Source organism: Coregonus lavaretus, assembly GCF_964263955.1.
Source record: "Coregonus lavaretus genome assembly, contig: HAP1_SCAFFOLD_304, whole genome shotgun sequence".
NCBI lineage: Eukaryota > Metazoa > Chordata > Actinopteri > Salmoniformes > Salmonidae > Coregonus > Coregonus lavaretus.
Window position 1 is genome coordinate 453,607 of NW_028162718.1, and position 19,400 is coordinate 473,006.

Below are 19,400 nucleotides of genomic sequence, written 5' to 3' on the forward strand. Positions count from 1 at the left end.
GACAGCATTGCTCTGGCTTCTAAGCAAAGACTGGTAACATAATCAACTTAAAATATGCTATTCTGTTTTTGTTGAAATACATTTTCTTATTTCCACAATGTTTCTGTAGACCTGCCGAAAATAAATTATACTGGATTTCTTTGTGAAGGACTTGACCTAGTGGTTTCAGTTTTTACTTATAGCCTAGAGTAACATAAACTAATGAAAATGTTATGTTCTTTGAAATAATATTTTTTTAGTACTCTAATGTTACGTAAGACCTTCATAAACACAACCAAATTATTGTTCTTCCGATATGATACAGTATTTATTAGACTGTTAGAATGTTGATGCGTCATCGGCTGGAAGTGTCCAATGGGCTTTAGGCCTACGTTTTTCACTAGGCCTTTGTAGTATTATACCAAACATATCCTCTATCTAAACAAATAACTATTGTTGTTATATTTTTACATGGATATATTTCCACTAATATTTATATTTACAATTGTTTATGCACTATTTATCAAGCGTTGGTGCTTATGTTTGCACACCTTGCAGGTTGATATGCACCTGATGCGTTTGCTAAAGGATAAGCCCTGCAACGTCCTCAACGTTCTCTAGCGGGTACTTATAGACTGAAAGGCCAGACGGTTCTAGTGTTAACAGGTGTTACTCACATTCATCCGGGAACAGCTGGTGCTCTCATGCATGGTTCAGTGTTGCTTGCCTCGAAGCGAGCGTAGAAGGAATTTAGCTTGTCTGTTAGGCACGTGTCACTGGGCAGCTCGCGGCTGGGTTTCCCTTTGTAATCCGTGATAGTTTGCAAGCCCTGCCACATCCGACGAGCGTCAGAACCGGAGCAGTAGGATTCGATCTTAGTCCTGTATTGATTCTTTGCCTGTTTGATGACTCGTCTTGAGGTTGTAGTGGGATTTCTTATAAGCGTCCAGATTTGTGTCCCGCTCCTTGAAAGCGACCGCTCTACCCTTTAGCTGTGTGTGGATGTTGCCTGTAATACATGGGATATGTACGTACAGTCACTGTGGGGATGATGTCGTCAATGCACTTATTAATGAAGCCGGTGACTGATGTGGTAAACTCCTCAATGTCATCAGATGAATCCCAGAACATATTCCAGTCTGTGATAGCGAAACAGTCCTGTAGCTTAGCATCTGCTTCATCGGACCGCTTCCATATTGAGCGCGTCACTGGTACTTCCTGTTTGAGTTTTTGCTCGTAATCAGGAATCAGGAGGATAGAGTTATGGTCAGATTTGCCAAATGGAGGGTGAGGGAGAGCTTTGTACGCGTCTCTGTGTGTGGATTAAGAGTGATCTAGAGTTTTGTCGCCTCTGGTTGCGCAGGTGACATGCAGGTAAAATTTTGGTAAAACAGATTTCAGTTTCCCTGCATTAAAATCACCACCCCATCACGTAACCTAACCCTAACCTTAAAAAAAAAAGATATATGTTTTATTGTCACATACACCTGATAGGTCCAGTGTAATGTGTTGTTTTACAGGGTCAGCCATAGTAGTATGATAGGTGCAGTGTAATGTGTTGTTTTACAGGGTCAGCCATAGTAGTATGATAGGTGCAGTGTAATGTGTTGTTTTACAGGGTCAGCCATAGTAGTATGATAGGTGCAGTGTAATGTGTTGTTTTACAGGGTCAGCCATAGTAGTATGATAGGTGCAGTGTAATGTGTTGTTTTACAGGGTCAGCCATAGTAGTATGATAGGTGTAGTGTAATGTGTTGTTTTACAGGGTCAGCCATAGTAGTATGATAGGTCCAGTGTAATGTGTTGTTTTACAGGGTCAGCCATAGTAGTATGATAGGTGCAGTGTAATGTGTTGTTTTACAGGGTCAGCCATAGTAGTATGATAGGTGCAGTGTAATGTGTTGTTTTACAGGGTCAGCCATAGTAGTATGATAGGTCCAGTGTAATGTGTTGTTTTACAGGGTCAGCCATAGTAGTATGATAGGTCCAGTGTAATGTGTTGTTTTACAGGGTCAGCCATAGTAGTATGATAGGTGCAGTGTAATGTGTTGTTTTACAGGGTCAGCCATAGTAGTATGATAGGTCCAGTGTAATGTGTTGTTTTACAGGGTCAGCCATAGTAGTATGATAGGTCCAGTGTAATGTGTTGTTTTACAGGGTCAGCCATAGTAGTATGATAGGTCCAGTGTAATGTGTTGTTCTACAGGGTCAGCCATAGTAGTATGATAGGTGCAGTGTAATGTGTTGTTTTACAGGGTCAGCCATAGTAGTATGATAGGTCCAGTGTAATGTGTTGTTTTACAGGGTCAGCCATAGTAGTATGATAGGTGCAGTGTAATGTGTTGTTCTACAGGGTCAGCCATAGTAGTATGATAGGTCCAGTGTAATGTGTTGTTTTACAGGGTCAGCCATAGTAGTATGATAGGTGCAGTGTAATGTGTTGTTTTACAGGGTCAGCCATAGTAGTATGATAGGTCCAGTGTAATATGTTGTTTTACAGGGTCAGCCATAGTAGTATGATAGGTGCAGTGTAATGTGTTGTTTTACAGGGTCAGCCATAGTAGTATGATAGGTGCAGTGTAATGTGTTGTTTTACAGGGTCAGTAGTAGTACGGCGCTCCTGGACCAAATCAGGGTTAAGTGCCTTGCTCAAGGGCATATTGTCAGATTTTCGGCTGGTGTAACTCTCTAACTGCTAGGATCCCTGCTGCCCCAAACCCCCAAATAACAAACATCTAACTCCTAACCACTAACCCTAACCACTAACCCTAACCCTAACCCTAACCACTAACCCTAACCACTAACCCTAACTCCTAACCACTAACCCTAACCCTAACCCTAACCCTAACTACTAACCCTAACCACTAACCCTAACTCCTAACCACTAACCCTAACCCTAACCACTAACCCTAACCACTAACCCTAACCCTAACCACTAACCCTAACTCCTAACCACTAACCCTAACCCTAAGCCTAAAATAGCCCTTTTCCTTGTGGGGGCGAAATGTCCCCACTTTTCCGGATTTTTCCTTGTTTTACTATCCTTGTGAGGACTTCTGGTCAAACCAAAAACACACAAATATTCAGTCAGAGACCGAGAGGAGCACAATAACACCCGTTTCTTATTTCATTAGCAGAACCCATTTCTATTCACATTCTGATTCTTCAAAGGCTCAGAGGTTTTACAAGACATCCTTTTTTTATCAGATTCTACTTTTGTATTCTGTGTTCCCCAGTGGTTTGGTTCTTGTCTTTGGATCTAATCAGTAGATGTAATCAGTAGATGTAATCAGTAGATGTAATCAGTAAATCCATTGTGCTCTTGTTTCTATTCTTTGGTTCTCTGAGCCAGTATGTAGAGATTTGTCAGCATAGCAGGAATGCTCTGCTAGTTTCCTTCCTAAAGCTTTTCTCACCCACTAAACCATCAAACTAACGAACACGTTGTCTAACAAGCTTATCGACTTAAATGTTAAAAAATGTGAATCAAATCAACATGTTACTGGATGTAGGCTAGACGCTGTGGGAATCACTCCATTCTGTAACATGGCTGTGATTTAACATTACAATACAACAGAACAATAGACTAGGGCATCAGCTGCATGGTGGCTGAATAGCCTCATGGCTGCTGGCTGGGAAAGCTGAATTCAGAGAGAGAGAGTGTGTGTGTGTGTGTGTGTGTGTGTGCAGGGGGCTAGCTGAATTCAGGGAGTATTTTTCAGGTCTAATATTGCATGACAGGAGACCAAGGTTCCGTCAAGGTGAATCAGTTTCCTCTTTCCTCTCCTCCTCTTGCCCCCCCCCCCCCCCCCCCCCCCCATCCTAAGGGCCGCGCTACACTGGCCCTGCTCCCCCATCCCCCAGTCAGAGAGGAGAGCGAGGAGAGGAATCTCCTCTGCTTTGCTCTCATCTCCCCTCCCTTCTTCTCCTCTCAGACTTCAATCCCTATAACCCTGATCTTTAAATGACATGATGATCCCACATCACAGATAAACCATCGAATGAAAATGGAAATTAGATTAATTTCTGTAGGACACAACCTCTATAATGTGGAATGAACGAGACAGGGTATAGCGTTTATGAAAATATTAATTTGCCCATTTAATTACGTAGATAAAATGTTTAATAATCCATTATGGCAGTCCCTGTGTGTTTGAGAGGTGTGTATGTAATAACAAGGAGTGTGTGTGTGTGTGTGATAAAGGTGTGTGTGTGTGCCTGCATGCATGTGTGTTCGTGTGTGTGTCCGCTGGGTAATCCAATCAGCCTCTCTGTAGGCCCATTGCTAGTACCTCTCTCTCTCCATCTCTCTCTCCATCTCTCTCTCTCTCTCTCTCTCTCTCTCTCTCTCCATCTCTCTCTCTCTCTCTCTCTCTCTCCATCTCTCTCTCTCTCTCTCTCTCTCTCTCTCTCTCTCTCTCTCTCTCTCTCTCTCTCTCTCTCTCTCTCTCTCTCTCTCTCTCTCTCTCTGTCTCTGTGTCTCTCTGTCTCTCTCTCTCTCTGTGTCTCTCTGTCTCTCTGTCTCTCTCTGTCTATCTCCCTCTAACACTCTCTCTGGAATCCTTGGCAGTAGTGACCACCCTCTTTTCTTACACATCTCTGCTATTACATCCTAATGCTGCACGTCCTCTTCGGGATTACAGAGTCACTGCCTGCGTCCCAAATGGCACCGGATTCCCTACACCGTTTAACATGATTCCCTACACCATTTAACATGATTCCCTACACCATTTAACATGATTCCCTACACCATTTAACATGATTCCCTACACCATTTAACATGATTCCCTACACCATTTAACATGATTCCCTACACCATTTAACATGATTCCCTACACCATTTAACATGATTCCCTACACCATTTAACATGATTCCCTACACCATTAAACATGATTCCCTACACCATTTAACATGATTCCCTACACCATTTAACATGATTCCCTACACCATTTAACATGATTCCCTACACCATTTAACATGATTCCCTACACCATTTAACATGATTCCCTACACCATTTAACATGATTCCCTACACCATTTAACATGATTCCCTACACCATTTAACATGATTCCCTACACCATTTAACATGATTCCCTACACCATTTAACATGATTCCCTACACCATTTAACATGATTCCCTACACCATTAAACATGATTCCCTACACCATTTAACATGATTCCCTACACCATTTAACATGATTCCCTACACCATTTAACATGATTCCCTACACCATTTAACATGATAAATTGTTTAAATGAACTGAATGAGCTGCTGCCTGGCTGCCTAGATGGACGAGGCTACATGGGGCTGGAGATGAGGCTACATGGGGCTGGAGATGAGGCTACATGGGGCTGGAGACGAGGCTACATGGGGCTGGAGATGAGGCTACATGGGGCTGGAGATGAGGCTACATGGGGCTGGAGACGAGGCTACATGGGGCTGGAGATGAGGCTACATGGGGCTGGAGACGAGGCTACATGGGGCTGGAGATGAGGCTACATGGGGCTGGAGATGAGGCTACATGGGGCTGGAGACGAGGCTACATGGGGCTGGAGATGAGGCTACATGGGGCTGGAGACGAGGCTACATGGGGCTGGAGATGAGGCTACATGGGGCTGGAGACGAGGCTACATGGGGCTGGAGATGAGGCTACATGGGGCTGGAGATGAGGCTACATGGGGCTGGAGACGAGGCTACATGGGGCTGGAGATGAGGCTACATGGGGCTGGAGACGAGGCTACATGGGGCTGGAGATGAGGCTACATGGGGCTGGAGATGAGGCTACATGGGGTTGGGGCTCTCTTGTGTTACACTGAACTCACTCTCAGTTGCTGACATTGGATTCACTCTCAGTTGCTGACATTGAACTCACTCTCAGGCATCTGTTGTTTTGACGAACAAGTCACCTACACAGTAATAACACAACTTCAAAATATAATATTTGTATAATATAATACGAACAACCTGTCCTATAGGATATTTGTATTAGCATTTTAATTAATAAAAACACAGCTGCTTTTGAATACAATCTAGGTCTAGTCTGAAATTTGAAAATATAATCAATTGTCAAATTGTACACGACAAGATGGGAACTCTAACTACTTGGAGCAGCTTGGATCAACAGCCTTGTTACTGTCCAACTCCCAGCCTCCCTCTATACTACCCAGTATGCTGGCCTCCCATCCTCCCAGCCTCCCATCCTCCCAGCCTCCCAGCCTCCCATCCTCCCATCCTCTCAGCCTCCCATCCTCCCAGCCTCCCAGCCTCTCAGCCTCCCATCCTCTTATCCTCCCATCCTCCCATCCTCCCAGCCTCTCAGCCTCCCATCCTCTTATCCTCCCAGCCTCCCATCCTCCCAGCCTCTCAGCCTCCCATCCTCCCAGCCTCCCAGCCTCTCAGCCTCCCAGCCTCCCATCCTCCCAGCCTCTCAGCCTCCCATCCTCTTATCCTCCCAGCCTCCCATCCTCCCAGCCTCTCAGCCTCCCAGCCTCCCATCCTCCCAGCCTCCCAGCCTCCCTCTATACTACCCAGTATGCTGGCCTCCCATCCTCCCATCCTCTCAGCCTCCCATCCTCCCAGCCTCCCATCCTCCCAGCCTCCCAGCCTCCAGCCTCCCAGCCTCCCATCCTCCCATCCTCCCAGCCTCCCATCCTCTTATCCTCCCATCCTCCCATCCTCCCAGCCTCCCATCCTCCTAGCCTCCCATCCTCCCAGCCTCCCATCCTCCCAGCCTCCCATCCTCCCATCCTCCCAGCCTCCCTCTATACTACCCAGTATGCTGGCCTCCCATCCTCCCAGCCTCCCAGCCTCCAGCCTCCCAGCCTCCCAGCCTCCCATCCTCCCATCCTCCCAGCCTCCCATCCTCCTAGCCTCCCAGCCTCCCAGCCTCCCATCCTCCCAGCCTCCCATCCTCCCAGCCTCCCAGCCTCCCAGCCTCCCATCCTCCCATCCTCCCGGCCTCCCAGCCTCCCATCCTCTCAGCCTCCCAGCCTCCCAGCCTCCCAGCCTCCCATCCTCCCAGCCTCCCGGCCTCCCAGCCTCCCAGCCTCCCATCCTCTCAGCCTCCCAGCCTCCCAGCCTCCCATCCTCCCAGCCTCCCAGCCTCCCTCTATACTACCCAGTATGCTGGCCTCCCATCCTCCCAGCCTCCCATCCTCCCAGCCTCCCATCCTCCCAGCCTCCCATCCTCCCAGCCTCCCAGCCTCCCATCCTCCCAGTCTCTCATCCTCCCAGCCTCCCAGCCTCTCAGCCTCTCAGCCTCCTAGCCTCTTATCCTCTCAGCCTCCCATCCTCCCAGCCTCCCATCCTCCCATCCTCCCATCCTCTCAGCCTCCCATCCTCCCATCCTCCCATCCTCTCAGCCTCCCTATCCAGAGTAGAGACAGAGAGGAGATAAGAGTCCATTTCCGTTACCAGAGGCATGTTTGAGGTGTTTGAGGAGTGAAATGTGTGTCACTGCCTGCTTCCCAAATGGAACCGTATTCCCTATATAGTGCACTACTTTTGACCAGAACACCATCAAAAGTAGTGCACTGTATAGGGTTCCATTTGGGATGCAGCCATTAGGTCCTCTGTTCCCAGTGGGTGGCAGGGCAGCTGTGCAGTAGGCAGGGTAATGGTATTGCGAGGTCAGAGCCAGTGGGGGCTTAACCCTGTAATTTGGAGTGGGGGCTCTTGTAGCAGGAGTAGAGCCCTGACAGAACATCTGCACATCCTCACAGGGCCATGCAGGGTCACTCAGGAGAGGGTGGATGCATCGCAAATGGAAGCCGATTCACCCATAGGGCTCCAGTCAAAAGCAGTGCACTAGTGATAGGAAAATGTGTATGTTATTTTTATTTATTTTTTATTTCACCTTTATTTAACCAGATAAGCCAGTTGAGAACAAGTTTCATTTACAACTGCGACCTGGCCAAGATAAGACAAAGCAGTGTGATAAAAACAACAACACAGAGTTACATATGGGGTAAAACAAAACATAAAGTCAAAAATACAACAGAAAATATATATATACAGTGTGTGCAAATGTAGCAAGTTATGGAGGTAAGGCAATAAATAGGCTATAGTGCAAAATAATTACAATTAGTATTAACACTGGAATGATAGATGTGCAAGAGATGATTTGCAAATAGAGAAACTGGGGTGCAAATGAGCAAAATAAATAATATGGGGATGAGGTAGTGGGGTGGGCTACAGATGGGCTGTGTACAGGTGCAGTGATCGGTAAGCTGCTCTGACAACTGATGCTTAAAGTTAGTGAGGGAGATAAGAGTCTCCAGCTTCAGAGATTTTTGCAATTCGTTCCAGTCATTGGCAGCAGAGAACTGGAAGGAATGGCGGCCAAAGGAGGTGTTGGCTTTGGGGATGACCAGTGAGATATACCTGCTGGAGCGCATACTACGGGTGGGTGTTGTTATGGTGACCAATGAGCTAAGCTAAGGCGGGGATTTGCCTAGCAGTGATTTAAGGATGACCTGGAGCCAGTGGGTTTGGCGACGAATATGTAGTGAGGACCAGCCAACAAGAGCGTACAGGTCACAGTGGTGGGTAGTATATGGGACTTTGGTGACATAACGGATGGCACTGTGATAGACTACATCCAATTTGCTGAGTAGAGTGTTGGAGGCTATTTTGTAAATTACATCGCCGAAGTCAAGGATCGGTAGGATAGTCAGTTTTACGAGGGCATGTTTGGCAGCATGAGTGAAGGAGGCTTTGTTGCGAAATAGCAAGCCGATTTAAGTTTGGATTGGAGATTCTTAATGTGAGTCTGGAAGGAGAGTTTACAGTCTAACCAGACACCTAGGTATTTGTAGTTGTCCACATACTCTAGGTCAGACCTGTCGAGAGTAGTGATTATAGTTGGGTGGGCAGGTGCCAGCAGCGTTCGATTGAAGAGCATGCATTTAGTTTTACTAGTGTTTAAGAGCAGTTGGAGGCTACTGAAGGAGTGTTGTATGGCATTGAAGCTCGTTTGGAGGTTTGTTAACACAGTGTCCAATGAAGGGCCAGATGTATACAAAATGGTGTTGTCTGCGTAGAGGTGGATCTGAGAGTCACCAGCAGCAAGAGCGACATCATTGATATACACAGAGAAAAGAGTCGGCCCAAGAATTGAACCTTGTGGCACCCCCATAGAGACTGCCATAGGTCCAGACAACAGGCCCTCCGATTTGACACATTGAACTCTATCTGAGAAGTAGTTGGTGAACCAGGCGAGGCAGTCATTTGAGAAACCAAGGCTATTTAGTCTGCCAATAAGAATGCGGTGGTTGACAGAGTCGAAAGCTTGGCCAGGTCGATGAAGACGGCTGCACAGTACTGTCTATTATCGATTGCGGCTATAATATCGTTTAGGACCTTGAGCGTGGCTGAGGTGCACCCATGACCAGCTCGGAAACCGGATTGCATAGCGGAGAAGGTACAGTGGGATTGGAAATGGTCGGTGATCTGTTTGTTAACTTGGCTTTCAAAAACTTTCAAAAGGCAGGGCAGGATGGATATAGGTCTGTAACAGTTTGGATCTAGAGTGTCACCCCCTTTGAAGAGGGGGATGACCACGGCAGCTTTCCAATCTCTGGGGATCTCAGACGTTACGAAAGAGAGGTTGAACAGGCTAGTAATATGGGTTGCGACAATTTCGGCGGCTAGTTTTAGAAAGAAACGGTCCAGATTGTCATGCCCAGATGATTTGTAGGGGTCCAGATTTTGCATGTTTAAGGTAATGACTAAAATTGTTCATGTAGGTAATGACTAAAATTGTTCCACCCCAAAACTGCGTATACAGTGGGGAAAAAAAGTATTTAGTCAGCCACCAATTGTGCAAGTTCTCCCACTTAAAAAGATGAGAGAGGCCTGTAATTTTCATCATAGGTACACGTCAACTATGACAGACAAATTGAGATTTTTTTTCTCCAGAAAATCACATTGTAGGATTTTTTATGAATTTATTTGCAAATTATGGTGGAAAATAAGTATTTGGTCACCTAAAAACAAGCAAGATTTCTGGCTCTCACAGACCTGTAACTTCTTCTTTAAGAGGCTCCTCTGTCCTCCACTCGTTACCTGTATTAATGGCACCTGTTTGAACTTGTTATCAGTATAAAAGACACCTGTCCACAACCTCAAACAGTCACACTCCAAACTCCACTATGGCCAAGACCAAAGAGCTGTCAAAGGACACCAGAAACAAAATTGTAGACCTGCACCAGGCTGGGAAGACTGAATCTGCAATAGGTAAGCAGCTTGGTTTGAAGAAATCAACTGTGGGAGCAATTATTAGGAAATGGAAGACATACAAGACCACTGATAATCTCCCTCGATCTGGGGCTCCACGCAAGATCTCACCCCATGGGGTCAAAATGATCACAAGAACGGTGAGCAAAAATCCCAGAACCACACGGGGGGACCTAGTGAATGACCTGCAGAGAGCTGGGACCAAAGTAACAAAGCCTACCATCAGTAACACACTACGCTGCCAGGGACTCAAATCCTGCAGTGCCAGACGTGTCCCCCTGCTTAAGCCAGTACATGTCCAGGCCCGTCTGAAGTTTGCTAGAGTGCATTTGGATGATCCAGAAGAGGATTGGGAGAATGTCATATGGTCAGATGAAACCAAAATAGAACTTTTTGGTAAAAACTCAACTCGTCTTGTTTGGAGGACAAAGAATGCTGAGTTGCATCCAAAGAACACCATACCTACTGTGAAGCATGGGGGTGGAAACATCATGCTTTGGGGCTGTTTTTCTGCAAAGGGACCAGGACGACTGATCCGTGTAAAGGAAAGAATGAATGGGGCCATGTATCGTGTGATTTTGAGTGAAAACCTCCTTCCATCAGCAAGGGCATTGAAGATGAAACGTGGCTGGGTCTTTCAGCATGACAATGATCCCAAACACACCGCCCGGGCAACGAAGGAGTGACTTCGTAAGAAGCATTTCAAGGTCCTGTAGTGGCCTAGCCAGTCTCCAGATCTCAACCCCATAGAAAATCTTTGGAGGGAGTTGAAAGTCCGTGTTGCCCAGCGACAGCCCCAAAACACCACTGCTCTAGAGGAGATCTGCATGGAGGAATGGGCCAAAATACCAGCAACAGTGTGTGAAAACCTTGTGAAGACTTACAGAAAACGTTTGACCTGTGTCATTGCCAACAAAGGGTATATAACAAAGTATTGAGAAACTTTTGTTATTGACCAAATACTTATTTTCCACCATAATTTGCTAATAAATTCATTAAAAATCCTACAATGTGATTTTCTGGAAAAAACATTCATTTTGTCTGACATAGTTGACGTGTACCTATGATGAAAATTACAGGCCTCTCTCATATTTTTAAGTGGGAGAACTTGCACAATTGGTGGCTGACTAAATACTTTTTTCCCCCCCACTGTAACTGTGTTAGAGTTCTAAAGACAATGAAACCACCAACAGGGAATATGGGTAGAAACTGTTGGAGGCCAACATACCATAGTAAGAGGGGACTTAGAAACTGCTGAAAACTCTACTGTGGAAAGTTACAGGCCGCCTAAAGGTGGGCGGAGCAAAGTTCCTTTGTGTGAAGGCATATGAAAAGGCTGTGTGTGTTTTGAGCACCAGAGCTCTCATGAATAAAAAATGGCTGATTTCTTACACACTGGAGAAGCTGTTTAATTCTTAATTAACTAGAGTCTTACAACCTCTGGGAATTATTCAAAGCTTAGTATTAGAGATAGAAATTCTCATGACAACTAGGAATAGGGTGCCATTTGTGACGCAGGCAGGGTCAGTTAGGGGTGGAGCCTAACTGACATGCATACGCAGCGCGTGAGTTTCACTTTTGATGATGGTGTTTTCCCACTAATGGAACATTCACGCTTATAGCCTACTGCCGTGTGCACATTGCTGCATTCATAATGTGAAGAAATAACCTAATAGTTTATCAACATTTTAATCTAAAATGTTCTGATCTGTTGCATCAGCCTCATTGCTATTTTTATTTTATTTTTATGCTAGTGGTTGTATAAATTTGGGATCTATCACATCCCACAACTGTCCCAAATTATGTTTAGAATATTTATTTCTCACACAGAATAAAATAGGTCGACTTTTGTACTATGGGGGATAGTAGATTGACATAGGCCAGTGCTTTTGCTGTTCGTTAGGCCGACTCATCTTGTTGGCTGACGAAAAGTAAATGTGGACAGTTCTTCCAATATCTTCAATGTGCGCCTCGGAATTGGATAAGGACACGCACAGTTGCATCACTGATGTGTCTGTCTTCACTTGTAGCCTGTGAGAAAGACCTGTGACGGGCAGAAAGAGCGATGTGAGTGAGAGGTGCTTCGAAGCACACAGCCGGGAGAAGGGAATTATAATTATTATATTCAGTCCAAGGGCACAATGGCCAATGGCCGCAAAAGGCATGGATTTTTTTAGGGGGCATTACGGCCACACAAAGGGGATGCAGCTGGGAAATTCGAGGCATTATCAAGTGCTTGTCAAAATGTGAAAGAGAGACTGATAAAGTGTGTTCTGCAGAATCAGGATACTGCTGTTCTCAGAGCAGGGGACTGTGGGATATGAATGCACTGTGACAAACAACATCTATCTATCTATGACAATCACACAGTGCTATCTATCAGACATTCGCACGTCGGGGCGGCAGGTAGCTTAGTGGTTAAGAGCGTTGTGCCAGTAACCGAAAGGTCGCTGGTTCTAATCCCAGAGATGACTAGGTGAAAACTCTGTCGATGTGCCCTTGAGCAAGGCACTTAACCCTAATTGCTCATGTAAGTCGCTCTGGATAAGAGCGTCTGCTTAATGACTAAAATGTAAATGTAAAATGTCTTTATAATTGTCATTTATCCTATTTCTGGTCTTATGACAGGTGGCAGGTGTGGTGCCTTGAGTTAGAAACCCTGCTCTAGATGTATGGTTTGCATTGTCAAAATGCATTGCTCACTTAAAGTACAAGCCTGAACAAAATGTCAGTAATTCCTGACAAATTGAAACATCTCTCCTTTACAGTGTGCAGGGTGAATCTAACCACCTACTCCTCTCTCTCTTCTACAGGGTGAATCTAACCACCTACTCCTCTCTCTCCTCTACAGGGTGAATCTAACCACCTACTCCTCTCTCTCTTCTACAGGGTGAATCTAACCACCTACTCCTCTCTCTCCTCTACAGGGTGAATCTAACCACCTACTCCTCTCTCTCTTCTACAGGGTGAATCTAACCACCTACTCCTCTCTCTCCTCTACAGGGTGAATCTAACCACCTACTCCTCTCTCTCCTCTACGGTGTGCAGGGTGATTCTAACCACCTACTCCTCTCTCTCCTCTACGGTGTGAATCTAACCACCTACTCCTCTCTCTCTTCTACAGGGTGAATCTAACCACCTACTCCTCTCTCTCCTCTACAGGGTGAATCTAACCACCTACTCCTCTCTCTCCTCTACGGTGTGCAGGGTGAATCTAACCACCTACTCCTCTCTCTCCTCTACAGGGTGAATCTAACCACCTACTCCTCTCTCTCCTCTACGGTGTGCAGGGTGAATCTAACCACCTACTCCTCTCTCTCCTCTACAGGGTGATTCTAACCACCTACTCCTCTCTCTCCTCTACGGTGTGAATCTAACCACCTACTCCTCTCTCTCTTCTACAGGGTGAATCTAACCACCTACTCCTCTCTCTCCTCTACAGGGTGAATCTAACCACCTACTCCTCTCTCTCCTCTACGGTGTGCAGGGTGAATCTAACCACCTACTCCTCTCTCTCCTCTACAGGGTGAATCTAACCACCTACTCCTCTCTCTCCTCTACGGTGTGCAGGGTGATTCTAACCACCTACTCCTCTCTCTCCTCTACGGTGTGAAGGGTGAATCTAACCACCTACTCCTCTCTCTCCTCTACAGTGTGTAAAGCGGGTTTCTTCCGATCGGTGCTGCAGACACCTTCCTGCAGTAAATGTCCTCCTCACAGCTTCAGCAGAGTCCAGGGTTCCACAGCCTGCAGCTGTGAGGAGGGATACCGCAGGAGAGACAGCGACCCGCCCAACATGGCCTGTACACGTATGTACTACACCTCACTATGCTACTACATACTATCTACATACCGTAAGAAACTGCTAGCCATTGGCTGCTAACAGCTGAGAACTGCTAGCCATTGGCTGCTAACCATCACCAATCGAAAGAAACATTGAACATCTAATAGTCAAATCATAGTGTAAAAGCATGTGAGCTGGTTCTACTCTTTTGGGCCATTTTCGAGTGTTTTGTGGTGGAAAACTGAGCGGGTCGAGCTTAACACGTCAACCCCGTTACACATAGATAGACACGCTAGAAATGTTTTAGTGTTTTTTGTGAAGCTTGCATTCAATTGCCACTCCCTGTTGCACACAACACGCTTCCATTCCTCCTGTCACGAGGGGTGTCACGACTTCCTCCGAAGCTGCCTCCTCTCCTTGTTCGGGCAGGCTTCGGCGTTCGTCGTCACCGGCCTTCCAGCAACTGCCGCTCCTCATCTCATCATTCCATTTGTTTTGTCTTGTTTATTACACACACCTGGTTCATATCCCCTCATCAGTACCTGTATAAGTGTTCCCTCTGCCCCCCTTGTCTTTGTGTGTGATTGTTTATTGTGGAGGAGAGAGAAGCTCGGTGGATCTCCTTGTATTCTGTATCGCCGGGACATTTCCCCGTGTGCCTTGTTGTTTCAGGCGCACTGGAGTGTGTTGACGCTTTACTGCGTAACTCTGTATTTCGGAATAAATCCTGTTATTCTGTGATTTACCCTCCTGTGCCTGACTCCTTCGAAATCACTCATCACAAGGGGATTTACGGCTGATTTAAGATGAAATCGTTACGGTCAACCCTGTTACTCTATTTGGCACTTAATAAGCACGTACTACCCAGCAAACCAAAATTGGTTCCGTGAAAGTTCCCAGAACATTTGTTAGGTGGTGGCAAATTCTATAATGTTGTAAGAATGTTGACAGAACACCTGGTCTAAGTTCTTTAAAAGGTTCCCAGAACATTTAAGGAAGTTATGGGAGTTGTCTGGGATTTTGCAAGAATATTCTTGTGAAATTCACGTAGGTTGCACAGAACATTCCCACAATGTTGCAAAAGTCAGTTTCTATTACGTTAATAGCATAGTTGTTTTTCAAAGCATATTTGTTTTAGGTTTAACATAATATTCCATTGATGTTCACACAATATACATTTGACCTTGTCTTGAAGGTCCTCAGAACATTTAATATTTAAGTTCTACTAATATTACAACATTCAAATGTGTATCTCCATAAAGCATACATTTACGTTTTAGTAGACGCTCTTATCCAGAGTGACTTACAGTTAGTGATTGCATACATTATTATTTTTTATATATATATATATGTATATTTTTATTTTTTTTACTGACCCCCGTGGGAATCGAACCCACAACCCTGGCGTTGCAAACGCCATGCTCAACCAACTGAGCTACATCCCTGCCGGCCATTCCCTCCCCTATCCTGGACGACGCTGGGCCAATTGTGCGCCGCCCCATGGGTCTCCCGGTCGCGGCCAGCTACGACAGAGCCTGGATTCGAACCAGGATCTCTAGTGGCACAGCTAGCACTGCAATGCAGTGCCTTAGACCACTGCGCCACTCGGCCATTATATTTCTCTCCATATTTAATGGCAATTCTTATTTGAAGGTGATATACCCGAGTGTACAAAACATGCTCTATCCATGACACAGACTGACCAGGTGAATCCAGGTGAAAGCTATGATCCCTTATTGATGTCACTTGTTAAATCCACTTCAATCAGTGTAGATGAAGGGGAGGAGACAGGTTAAAGAAGGATTTTTAAGCCTTGAGACAATTGAGACATGGATTGTGTATGTGTGCCATTCAGAGGGTGAATGGGCAAGACAAAATATGTAAGTGCCTTTGAACGAGGTATGGTAGTAGGTGCCAGGCGCACTGGTTTGAGTGTGTCAAGAACTGCAACGCTGGTGGGTTTTTCCACTCTCAACAGTTTCCCGTGTGTATCAAGAATAGTCCACCACCCAAAGGACATCCAGCCAACTTGACAAGCATTGGATTCAACATGGGCCAGCATCCCTGTGGAACACTTTTGACACCTTGTAGAGTCCATGACCCAACACTCAGCATAGAGACACATGGCATTTCCATTTCATTCATATGACATTTGAACAGCATTTATTCATCCAAACCAGGTCTTCTATCCTCTGCACCACCAGGGAAGCTCTCTTACATCTTATTTTTTCAGTATATAGCCATGGCAGGATGGTTGTCATGGCAGTATGGTTGTCATGGCAGTATGGTTGCCATGGCAGTATGGTTGTCATGTCAGTATGGTTGTCATGGCAGTATGGTTGCCATGGCAGTATGGTCAATCAGGAATTCCATGCTTCCTTTTTAACCTTCTTAAACATAACTAACCCAGGTAAATACTGGTAACTGGGTTATTCACCATCATTTCACCCATCCTCTTTATACAGTGAGGGAAACAATTATTTGATCCCCTGCTGATTTTGTACGTTTGCCCACTGACAAAGACATGATCAGTCTATAATTTTAATGGTAGGTTTATTTGAACAGTGAGAGACAGAATAACAACAACAAAAAATCCACAAAAACGTACGTCAAAAATTTTATGAATTGATTTGCATTTTAAATTAGGGAAATAAGTATTTGACCCCTCTGCAAAACATGACTTAGTACTTGGTGGCAAAACCCTTGTTGGCAATCACAGAGGTCAGACGTTTCTTGTAGTTGGCCACCAGATTTGCACACATCTCAGGAGGGATTTTTGTCCCACTCCTCTTTGCAGATCTTCTCCAAATCATTAAGGTTTCGAGGCTGACATTTGGCAACTTGAAACTTCAGCTCCCTCCACAGATTTTCTATGGGATTAAGGTCTGGAGACTGGCTAGGCCACTCCAGGACCTTAATGTGCTTCTTCTTGAGCCACTCCTTTGTTGCTTTGGCCGTGTGTTTTGGGTCATTGTCATGCTGGAAAACCCATCCACGACCCATTTTCAATGCCCTGGCTGAGGGAAGGAGGTTCTCACCCAAGATTTGACGGTACATGGCCCCGTCCATCGTCCCTTTGATGCGGTGAAGTTGTCCTGTCCCCTTAGCAGAAAAACACCCCCAAAGCATAATGTTTCCACCTCCATGTTTGACGGTGGGGATGGTGTTCTTGGGGTCATAGGCAGCATTCTTCCTCCTCCAAACACAGCGAGTTGAGTTGATGCCAAAAAGCTCGATTTTGGTCTCATCTGACCACAACACTTTCACCCAGTTCTCCTCTGAATCATTCAGATGTTCATTGGCAAACTTCAGACAGGCCTGTATATGTGCTTTCTTGAGCAGGAGGACCTTGCGGGCGCTGCAGGATTTCAGTCCTTCACGGCGTAGTGTGTTACCAATTGTTTTCTTGGTGATTATGGTCCCAGCTGCCTTGAGATCATTAACAAGATCCTCCCGTGTAGTTCTGGGCTGATTCCTCACCGTGCTCATGATCATTGCAACTCCAGGCGGTGAGATCTTGCATGGAGCCCCAGGCCGAGGGAGATTGACAGTTATTTTGTGTTTCTCCCATTTGCGAATAATCGCACCAACTGTTGTCACCTTCTCACCAAGCTGCTTGGCGATGGTCTTGTAGCCCATTCCAGCCTTGTGTAGGTCTACAATCTTGTCCCTGACATCCTTGGAGAGCTCTTTGGTCTTGGCCATGGTGGAGAGTTTGGAATCTGATTGATTGATTACTTCTGTGGACAGGTGTCTTTTATACAGGTAACAAGGTAAGATTAGGAGCACTCCCTTTAAGAGTGTGCTCTTAATCTCAGCTCTTTATCTGTATAAAAGACACCTGGGAGCCAGAAATCTTTCTGATTGAGAGGGGGTCAAATACTTATTTCCCTCATTACAATGCAAATCAATTTATAATATTTTTTACATGCGTTTTTCTGGATTTTTTTGCTGTTATTCTCTCTCTCACTGTTCAAATAAGCCTACCATTAAAATTATAGACTGATCATTTCTTTGTCAGTGGGCAAACATACAAAATCAGCAGGGGATCAAATACTTTTTTCCCCTCACTGTATGCTGCATACGTCTGGGCCCATATTTACAAGGTATCCAAGACTATGAGTTATATAAAATATAAGACAGGGGACCATGTCAAGCGTCTCAAAGTAGGAATTATATTGGGTGCATTTTTAAAAGTTGAACAGTTTTTTACACCAGTTTTACACAATGTTTAATTTTTTACAGTTAGTCTAAATTCTGCAAGTCTGACTGGATGTATAAATCTGGACGAAATAAAGGCATCCTCTCTTTTAGTAGATAATATCTGTGCCTCAATTTCAAAGTTTGAATTTTTTTCAAAAGAAACATGGTTAAAGAATATATTGGATCAAACCTGCAATCTATAGCTCTGCAGTCAGATCATTAACCCTCTGCTGTGGCCTTTCCTGGTGTTTTTCAGTCTAATATGGTCAATCAGGACACAGAGCACAATTTCTGAGTTATTACTTGTTACACTGCATGTTATGATTTTCTTGCTTCATCACGTGCTATAAGTTTTATTAAATGGGATTTTAGTCAGATAGAGCTTCCTTTAAATAACTTATGTTGTTGTGTATTCATATGCTTCTTAAAAACAGGCTCAGGGGGTCACGTGACCAACGGGCTCGGGAGGTCACGTGACCAACGGGCTCAGGGGGTCACGTGACCAACGGGCTCTGGAGGTCACGTGACCAACGGGCTCGGGAGGTCACGTGACCAACGGGCTCGGGAGGTCACGTGACCAACGGGCTCGGGAGGTCACGTGACCAACGGGCTCGGGAGGTTATTTAAAGGAAGCTCTATCTGACTAAAATCCCATTTAATAAAACATATAACTTTGTGATGAAGCAAGAAAATCATAACATACAGTGTAACAAGTAATAACTCAGAAATTGTCGCTAGTCGCTAGTCATTTGAGCAAACCCGATACCTCTTTTTCATATTTTATTACATTATTTTGATAATGAACTCTTAAATAATGAACCAAGGACTGACTAACAATGCCAACTGCCCAAGGAGGCAAGTAAAACTGCACTTCTATGAGTTCTTCACCTATCGTTAAGCGTCAGAAGACAGCCCTCAGCACTGAAACTGAGGCTCTCTGGAGGCGTTAGCCAAGCAACAGAACTCTCTCGAGGCTATGCTACAACGGGTGTTAGCTGAGGCAGTGGAACCACTCAACAAAAAACAGAGAGACTTTAGCAGCTTTTGAAGCTCTTACAATCTACGTTGAGAGACGGATGAAAGTGGCTGACAACATGTCTACTAATGTGGACAATCTGTAAAGTGAAAATAGGGAAAGCAAACAGAAAACCAACGACTGTTCTTCACAACTGGAGAAGATGCAGCTCAAGATGG

The 19,400-nt window shown here is 45.2% G+C and overlaps 1 protein-coding gene across 4 annotated transcripts in view; it reads left to right on the forward strand.

Moving 5' to 3' along the window:
* LOC311118981 (ephrin type-A receptor 5-like) overlaps positions 1–19,400 on the forward strand; it is a 152,721-nt gene that overhangs the window by 61,865 nt on the left and 71,456 nt on the right. For all 4 annotated transcript variants that reach the window (XM_084193733.1, XM_084193730.1, XM_084193731.1 and 1 more), the window contains exon 4: positions 13,873–14,028. In XM_084193733.1, coding sequence (XP_084049859.1) covers positions 13,873–14,028 — 156 coding nt within the window. The remainder of the gene's footprint in view (positions 1–13,872; positions 14,029–19,400) is intronic.